Source organism: Mus caroli, unplaced genomic scaffold (genome assembly GCF_900094665.2).
Source record: "Mus caroli unplaced genomic scaffold, CAROLI_EIJ_v1.1 scaffold_17312_1, whole genome shotgun sequence".
Taxonomy (NCBI): Eukaryota; Metazoa; Chordata; class Mammalia; order Rodentia; family Muridae; genus Mus; species Mus caroli.
Window position 1 is genome coordinate 15,037 of NW_018389247.1, and position 8,374 is coordinate 23,410.

An 8,374-nucleotide genomic window follows, 5' to 3' on the forward strand; every position below is an offset into this window, starting at 1 on the left:
TCATAGACTTCCATATATGAAAGTATCCCTCTTTTTATCAGTGATCCACCTCTAACTGTTGTGTCTTCTCAGTCTCAGTGCTCCTTCCTCTTGTACTTTCTGTTATAAGAGTCTTGACACAATTTAGGCTTTTCTCTTCCAGCCTTAAAAGCCTGGATGTCCACGTCAACCACTGCTGCCCTCGATAGAGAGGATNCAGCTGGAGCATGATATGTCAGGGTAAATTCTTACTCNCTAAAACATGGAATCATCACACTTAAATTATTGGTGACATTGTGCAAGGTTTCTATATATTCACACTTGTATAGAATCGATTTTAAAATAATATGAACGTTTACTTACTTATAAGCCAATTAAGATGGCACCCTTTGAAGGATATTATCATGCGAAATTCTTACACAAAATACACTTAAATGTGAGTAANGCATCGTCACNGGTNCAGCTAACAGCTGGACCCACAGACCAAATGGCACATAAGCAACTACTTGAACACAGCTGGGAGCACTCTAGCAAGAAGCTCAAAGGACAGAGAAGGTGACTAACTGTGCTTCATCAGAGTGTTTCCATAGGAGAGACATGCTCACCTCAGTCAGCTAGATCAGCCTCAGCATGCAGGAGGGACAGCTGCTCTGAGTTCCCTGCAGGAAGTCCCCAAGCCAGTGTGTGGGGACTACATAGGGGTCTGTCAGACTCAACAGAGGCTGTCATTAGCTGTGGCTTATCCCACACAGGCAAGCTCGGTGCATCTTTACCTGGAATAACCCACAATTTAGATGGCACCAGTGAATCTTCACCAAAACTTCACCTCTGTCTTGTATATGTACTTATGCAATACTCCACCACACCCCCACACCCACACACCCCCATACACACACACACACACAAATGAGAACAGATTCACAAATTTGCTTCCAAAGGCCTGATGTAACAGAGGTGGATAAATGCATGGGGCTGATGGCATAGCTGTGGACCAAGGATTTGGAAAGTCAGCAAAGAGGAACTCCTAAGAGAAAAGACACCTCTTGGGACATGCCTCCAGAGGGAGTTCTAGGACATGTGGATTTCAGATCTGGGTCTCTGACATGATTACCAACACAGAGAGGTGGGGCTAGTGAAAGTCATTGTGTCTTAAAGCAACCTGCATGGAACCTGTGGATACACACACACAAGGTTAATCTCTGTCCTGTAAGCACACACACACACACACACACACACACACCTTTGCAAATATACAGTGCAGCTGTAAAACAGAAAAGTCAAAAAAAAGTGACTCCCACATGATCTGCCAGGGATCTAGACTTTCCCTCCGCAGAAGCCTGTTCTACAACAGAAAGTAAAAGATTCAGTTATTTTTATCTCCATTGCATGACTGTTTTCTCTCTGTGTTTCTACACCGTGTGCATGCAGTGTGTGCAGAGGTCTGAAGCCTGCCCGGAATCTCCTGGAGCAGCAGTCACAGAAGGTTGTGAGCTGCTCTGTGAGTGCAGGAAATCCAACCTGGGTCCCAAAAGGGCAGTGTGGGTACTCTTAACCTCTGAGCATCTTTTCAGGCCCCAGAAGAAGCTTCTAATAGGAAGAAAACTGCGATTGCAGAACTTTCTAAATAGAAAAGCACCAGCCTTCACTGGCGCGAGGGGGAAGAGGGGGTGGGGTTAGACGGAAGGGGCGGGGTTGGGAGGAAGCGGGAGGGTTTGGGGAGGAGGAGTGGCGGTGAGCAGAGCTATTGCGGAGGGTGAGGGAGAAAGGGATGGGAAGAAGGAGATGGAGATGGGACTAAGGAGAGGTGGGGGTGGGAAGGCAGTGGGACAACAAATATTTGAGGGTACAAAAGACTTGAGAGGGTGATAGGGAAGGGGCAAAAGAGTCTCTGAGGGAGGAAAAATGAGACAGAGACAGAGAAGCATGGAGGGAAGTGAGGAACAGCTGCCTGGGGGTCCCAGGGTATCCTAGAAGGATGGTCTAGAGGAGACTGACTTGAAACTAGAGAAGAATCGGGGGAGTGGCTCGAGCAAAGATTTGTTAATGCCTCCAGGTACTCAAGGCTGTGGGTGTGGCCCCGCATAAAAGTTTCAACTCTTGTTGCAGATTTCAGAGGCTGCAGTTCAAGACACCAACTCTTTTCTTTCTCCACTTTTCCTGACACCATTGCCAATAGTCCCTGAGGGCGCAGCTGGTGGTGAGTGAGATGAAGAAGGGACCACGGGAGGGGCATGCGAGCCCAGTACAACTCTGTCCTCAGGATTTTTAGTTGGTTAGTAGTCAGGTTCCTAGTTACAGCCTCAGTTTGATCAAGTGTGAGAGGGGCCAAGATTTGCAGGGAGGGAGGTTCCAAGCCACAAGGCACAGGAGTGATCCCCTAAGACATTTAAGGAAAAGTGGATTAGGGAGATGCAGGGTCAGAGCAGAGAAGGCCCTAATTCACAGCCAGGTGCCTGGAACTCTTGCTTTAGTCTGCACTGGGGCTACAGCAGGGACATGCTAACTTCCCCATTCTCCCTGCAGCCACAGTCACATCTGTCAGAAGAAACCATGGCCAAGGCAGCAGTGACCAAGCGCCATCATTCTATGATTCAGAAGCTGTTAATTCTACTGAGCTGTGGATACACCAAGCTGTTGGCTGGTGAGTTCCCTGGGCCTATATGGACCAGNGTTGCTGCAAGGAACAGGAAACTGGCTTAAGTCAGTTCCCAGGCCTGGGGTACCAAAAACTCCAGGGTTTCCCACTCTTCAGTCCAGCACCACAGCAACTGGGAACCCTGGCTTTCCGTGACCCAGGCTTCAGTGGATTGAAGAGATAAGGGGAAAGTTACAGTGTGAGGGAGGGGCAGGAATGAAGAACCAACAGGGCAGAAGGGCGTACCTGGTGATGTCCACAGCACCATCTGGGTCTATAGGAAGCCTAAAACCCAGAGACTAGGATTGGGTATGCTGGGAGCAGTGCTCGACCAAGACAGTCTCAGACAGCTGCTCTGGACCTAAGGCGGGCTGTGCTAGAGACTGCCTTCCCAAGGGATTCCTCACGAGTCCTCTGCCATTCACGGAACTCTGCAATTGACCTTTCTTCCCACTTTCCCATGGTATTTGTCCAGGAGATCACAACAGATGCTTCCAGGGACAAGGACGCCTCCCCACCCCTCCTCCTTGTTCTTAGTCATTTTTTAATTGGATTTTTTTTTTTTTACATTTTAAGTGTTAGCACCTTTCTAGATGCCCCCACCACACCCCTGAAGCCCCCAATCCTATCCCCCCTCCTCCTGCTTCTCTGAAGGTGTGCCCCCACTCACCCACATACTCTTGCCTCCCCTACCTCAAATTCCCCTACACTGGGACATTAAGTCTTCACAGGATCAAGGGCCTCTTCTCCCATTGATGCCCCACAAGGACATCCTCTGCTACATATACTGCTGGAGCCATGGGTCCTTCCATGTGTATTCCTTGGTTGGTAATTTAGATCCTGGTAGTTCTGGTTGGTTGATACAGCTGTTCTTCCTATGGGGTTACAAACCCCTTCAGCTCCTTCAGTCCTTTAACTCCCCCATTGGGGACCCTGTGATCAGTTCAATGGTTGTCTGCAAGGATCCGCCTCTGTATATTTCAGACTCTGTGGCATAGCCTCTCAGGATACAGCTGTATAATGCTCCTGTCAGCAATCACTTTTTGGCATTCACAATAGTTTCTGGGTTTTGTGTCTGTATATGGGATGAATCCCCAGGTGGGGCAGTCTCTGGATAGCCTTTCCTTCAGTCTCTGCTCCACACTGTGTCTCCATATTTGCTCCTGTGAGTATTTTGTTATCCCTTCTAAAACGAACAGAAGGGCCCACACACTGGTCTTCCTTCTTGAACTTCATGTGGTCTGTGAATTATATCTTGGGTATTCTGAGCTTTTGGGCTAATCACTTATCAGCTAGTGCATACCATGTGTGTTCTTTTGTGATTGGGTTACCTCATTCAGGATCATATATTCTAGTCCCATGCATTTGCCTAAGAATTTCATGAAGTCATTGTTTTTAATAGCTNAGTAGTACTCCATTGTGTAAACGTGCCACATTTTCAATATCCATTCCTCTGTTGAAGGACATCTAGGTTATTTCCAGCTTCTGGGTATTACAAATATGGGTGCAAAAAAGCATAGTGGAACATCTGTCTTTATTACATGTTGGGATATCTTTTGGGTATATGCCCTGGTGTGGTATTGCTGGGTCTTCGGGTAGATATATTTCCAATTTTCTGAGGAACCTCCAGGCTGATTTCCAGAGTTGTACCAGCTTGCAATCCTACCAACAGCGAAGGAGTATTCCTCTTTTTCCATATCCTTGCCAGCATCTGCTGTCACCTGAGTTTTTGATCTTAGCCATTCTGGCTGGTGTGAGGTGGCATCTCGGGGTTGTTTAGATTTGCATTTCCCTGATGACTAAGGATGTTGAACATTTCTTTAAGTGCTTCTTGACCATTTCATTTTCCTTGGTTGAGAATTCTTTGTTTATCTCTGTACCCCATTTTTAATAGGGTTATTTGATTCTCTGGAGTCAAATTTCTTGATTTCTTTGTATATATTGGATATTAGCCCTCTATCGGATGTAGGATTGGTAAACATCTTTCCCCGATCTGTTAGTTGCCTTTTTGTCCTATTGATAGTGTCCTTTGCCTTACAAAAGCTTTGCAATTTTGTGAGGTCCCATTTGTCAATTCTTGATCTTAGAGCATAAGCCATTGGTGTTGTGTTCAGGAAGTTTCCCCCTCTGGCCATGTGTTCGAGGACCTTCCCCACTCTCTCTTCTATTAGATTTAGTGTATCTGGTTTTAAATGGAAGTCCTTGATCNACTTGGATCTGAGCTTTGTACAGGGAGATAAGGATGGATCAATTTGTATTCTTTGACACACTGACCACCAGTTGAACCAGCACTTTTTGTTGACAATGTTGTCCTTTTGACACTGGATGGTTTTAGCTCCTTTGTCAAAGATCAAGTGACCATAGGTGTGTGGGTTCATTTCTGGGTCACCAATTCTGTCCCATTGATCTACCTGCCTGTCACTATATTATCATGCAGTTTTTATCACTAATGCTCTATAGTACAGCTTGAAGTCAGGGATGGTGATTTCCCCAGAAGTTTTTTTATTGTTGAGAAGAGTTTTACCTTTCCTGGGTTTTTTGTTAGTCCAAATGAATTTGCAAGTTGTTCTTTCTAATTATGTGAAGAATTGAGTTGGAATTTTGATGGGGATTGCATTGAATCTGTAGGTTGTTTTAGGCAAGATGGGCATTTTACTATGTTAATCCTACCAATTCATTAGCATGGGAGATCTTTTCATCTTCTGAAATCTTCTTTGATTTCTTTCTTCAGAGACTTGAAGTTGTTGTCATACAGATCTTTCACTTGGATGGTTAGTCACACCAAGGAATTTTATATTATTTGTGACTATTGTGAAAGGTGTTGGTCCCATAATTTCTTTCTCAGCCTGTTTGCCCTTTGAGTAGAGGAAGGCTGCTGATTTGTTTGAGTTAATTTTTATATCCAGCCACTTTGCTGAAGTTGTTTATCAGGTTTATGAGGTCTCTGGTGGAATTTTTAGGGTCACTTAAGTATAGTATCATATCTCTGCAAATAGTGATATTTTGACTTCTTCTCTTTCGATTTGTATCCCTTTGACCTCCTTTTGTTGTTCAATTGCTCTAGCTAAAATACTATATAGAATGGACAGCCTTGTCTAGTTCTGATTTTAATGGGATTGCTTCAAGTTTCTCTCCGTCTAGTTTGATGTTGGCTACTGGTTTGCTGTATATTACTTTTACTATGTTTAGGTGTGGGCCTTCAGTTCCTGATCTTTCCAAGGTTTGTATTATGAAGGGGTGTTGAATTTTTTCAAATGCTTTCTCAGCATTGAATGAGATTATAACATGTTTTGTTTTGTTTTGTTTTTCCTTCAAGTTTGTTTATATAGTGGATTACTTTGATGGATTTCCATATATTGGACCATCCCTAGATTCCTGGGTAAAACCTACTTGATCATGATGGATCATTGTTTTGATGTGTTCTNGGATTCAGTTTGCAAGAATTTTATTGAGTATTTTTGCATTGATATTCATAAGGAAAATTGATCTGAAGTTCTCTTTCTTTGTTGAGTCTTTGTGTGGTTTAGCTATAAGAGCTATAATTGTGGCTTCATAGAATGAATTGGTTAGAGTACCTTCTGTTTCTATTTTGTGGAATAGTTTGATGAGAATTGGTATTAGGTATTCTTTGAAGGTCTGATAGAATTCTGTACTAAAACCATCTGATCCAAAAAAACTGGCTTTTTTTGATTGGGAGACTTTTAATGACTGCTGCTATTTCTTTGGCCTTATTAGACTGTTTAGATGGTTTATCTTATCCTCATTTAACTTTGATTCCTGTTTTCTGTCTAGGAAATTGTCCATTTCATTCAGATTTTGCAGTTTTGTTGAGTATAGGCTTCTGTAGTAGGATGTATTGATTTTTTTTGTATTTCCTTGGTGTCTGTTGTTATGTCTCGCCATTCATTTCTGATTTTATTAATCTGAATACTGTCTCTGTGCCCTCTGGTTAGTCTGGCTAAGGGTCTATCTATCTTTTTTGTTGTTGTTGTTTGTTTGTTTTTTGAGACAGGTTTTCTCTGTGTAGCCCTGGCTGTCCTGGAACTCACTCTGTAGACCAGGCTGGCCTCGAACTCAGAAATCCACTTGCCCCTGCCTCCCAAGTGTTGGGATTAAAGGTATGCACCACCACTACCTGGCTAGGGTTTATCTATCTTGTTTATTTCCTCAAAGAACCAGCTCCTGGTTTGGTTGATTCTTTGTATAGTTCTTTTTGTTTCTACTTGGCTGATTTCAGTCCTGAGTGTGATTACTTCGTGCTGTCTACTTTTTTTTTTTTTTTGCATTTTGCATTTTGCATTTTCTTTGACTGTTGTGTCAATGTTTTCTATGGTATCTTCTGCACCTGAGATTCTCTCTTCTATCTCTATTTTGTTGATGATGCTTGTGTCTCTGACTCCTGATCTGTCTCCTAGGTTTTCTAACTCCTGGGCAGTTTCACTTTGTGATTTCTTTATTGTTTCTACCTACACTTTAAGATACTGGATGGTTTTGTTTAATTCCTTCACCTGTTTGGTTGTGTTTTCTTGTAATTCTTTAAGGGATTTTTGTGTTTCCTCTTTAAGGGCTTCTAGCTGTTTACCTGTGTTCTCCTGTATTTCTTTAAGGGAGTTATTTATGTCCTTCTTAAAGTCCCCTATCATCATCATGAGAAGTGATTTTAAACCTGAATCTTGCTTTTCTGATGTGATGGTGTATCTAGGACTTGCTTTGATGGAAGGACTGGGTTCTGATGATGCCAAGCAACCTTGGTTTCTGTTGCTTATGTTCTTGCACTTGCCTCTTGCCATCCAATTATCTCTAGTGCTATCTGCATTCACTGTCTCTGACTGGAGCCTGTCCCTTCTGTTAACTTGGTTGAGTCAGAACTCCTCAGAGTCCAGCTATCTCTGTGATCCTGAAATCCTGGTGTGATCAAGCTCCTGAGATCCTATGATCCTATGATACTGGGCATGTTAGAGTTCCTGGGAGTTGAGCTTCCTCTGGGTGATGTGGGACTTGGTGCAGAGCTGGTGCCCAAGGTTCTCAGGGCAGTGGATCAGACTAGAAGGAACCCGTGCCACTCCCCACTCCTTCTTTTGATCTGTTTTTATCTTGTTTTAAGGCTTCATACTATCCAAACACTAGAATCTGAAACAATCCCTTCTCTCCTTTTCTACCAAGTGTAGGGATTAAAGGTGTGTGACACCAGGCTCAGCTTCAATGCTCATGTGGCTCATCAACCACCAGCCTGCTCAGGTTCCTTCCCTGCCCACCTAGCCTTTCCCACTTTCCCATCCACATCCTTTTACCCCATCAGGGGGCAATATGCGGTCATGTCTGGGGAGACCTCTTCTAATCAGGGGCTGGAAAGCCTTGTTCTCTATGGATGACTCTGGCAATGGGACTGCCTTTGGATCTATGGGATCTTCTGCCCTTGCTTTCAAGATCATGTTGTCCACCTCCTGGATAGATGGCATCAGATAATGGTGTTCATTACCAGGAAGGAGTGGGTTCTTTTGTTTTAGAAAAGATGGTTACTAATTTTGTATTTCAATCTAGCAAGCTTTACTGTATGAGTAGCAGATTTGTCCTCTAACCCAGATTAGGGTGTTTCCCATGGACCAGTATTGGTGCCCATTCCCCCCAGAGTGTCTTCAAGAGTACTGTGAAAGCTGCATCTTTTTTTTATATATATATATTTTTATTACATATTTTCCTCAATTACATTTCCAATACTATCCCAAAAGTCCCCCATAGCGCCCCCCACTTCCCTACCCA

At 43.6% G+C, this 8,374-nt stretch overlaps 1 protein-coding gene across 1 annotated transcript; it reads left to right on the plus strand.

Annotated features, from left to right (window-relative positions):
- Positions 1 to 358: 358 nt before the first annotated feature.
- Positions 359 to 2,620, plus strand: LOC110288015 (the record flags this gene model as incomplete). Its single annotated transcript, XM_021154475.1, has 4 exons — positions 359 to 534; positions 1,408 to 1,477; positions 2,086 to 2,176; positions 2,503 to 2,620. Coding segments are annotated over exons 1-4 (455 nt in total), but the record flags the coding sequence as incomplete, so codon positions are not given.
- Positions 2,621 to 8,374: the final 5,754 nt, after the last annotated feature.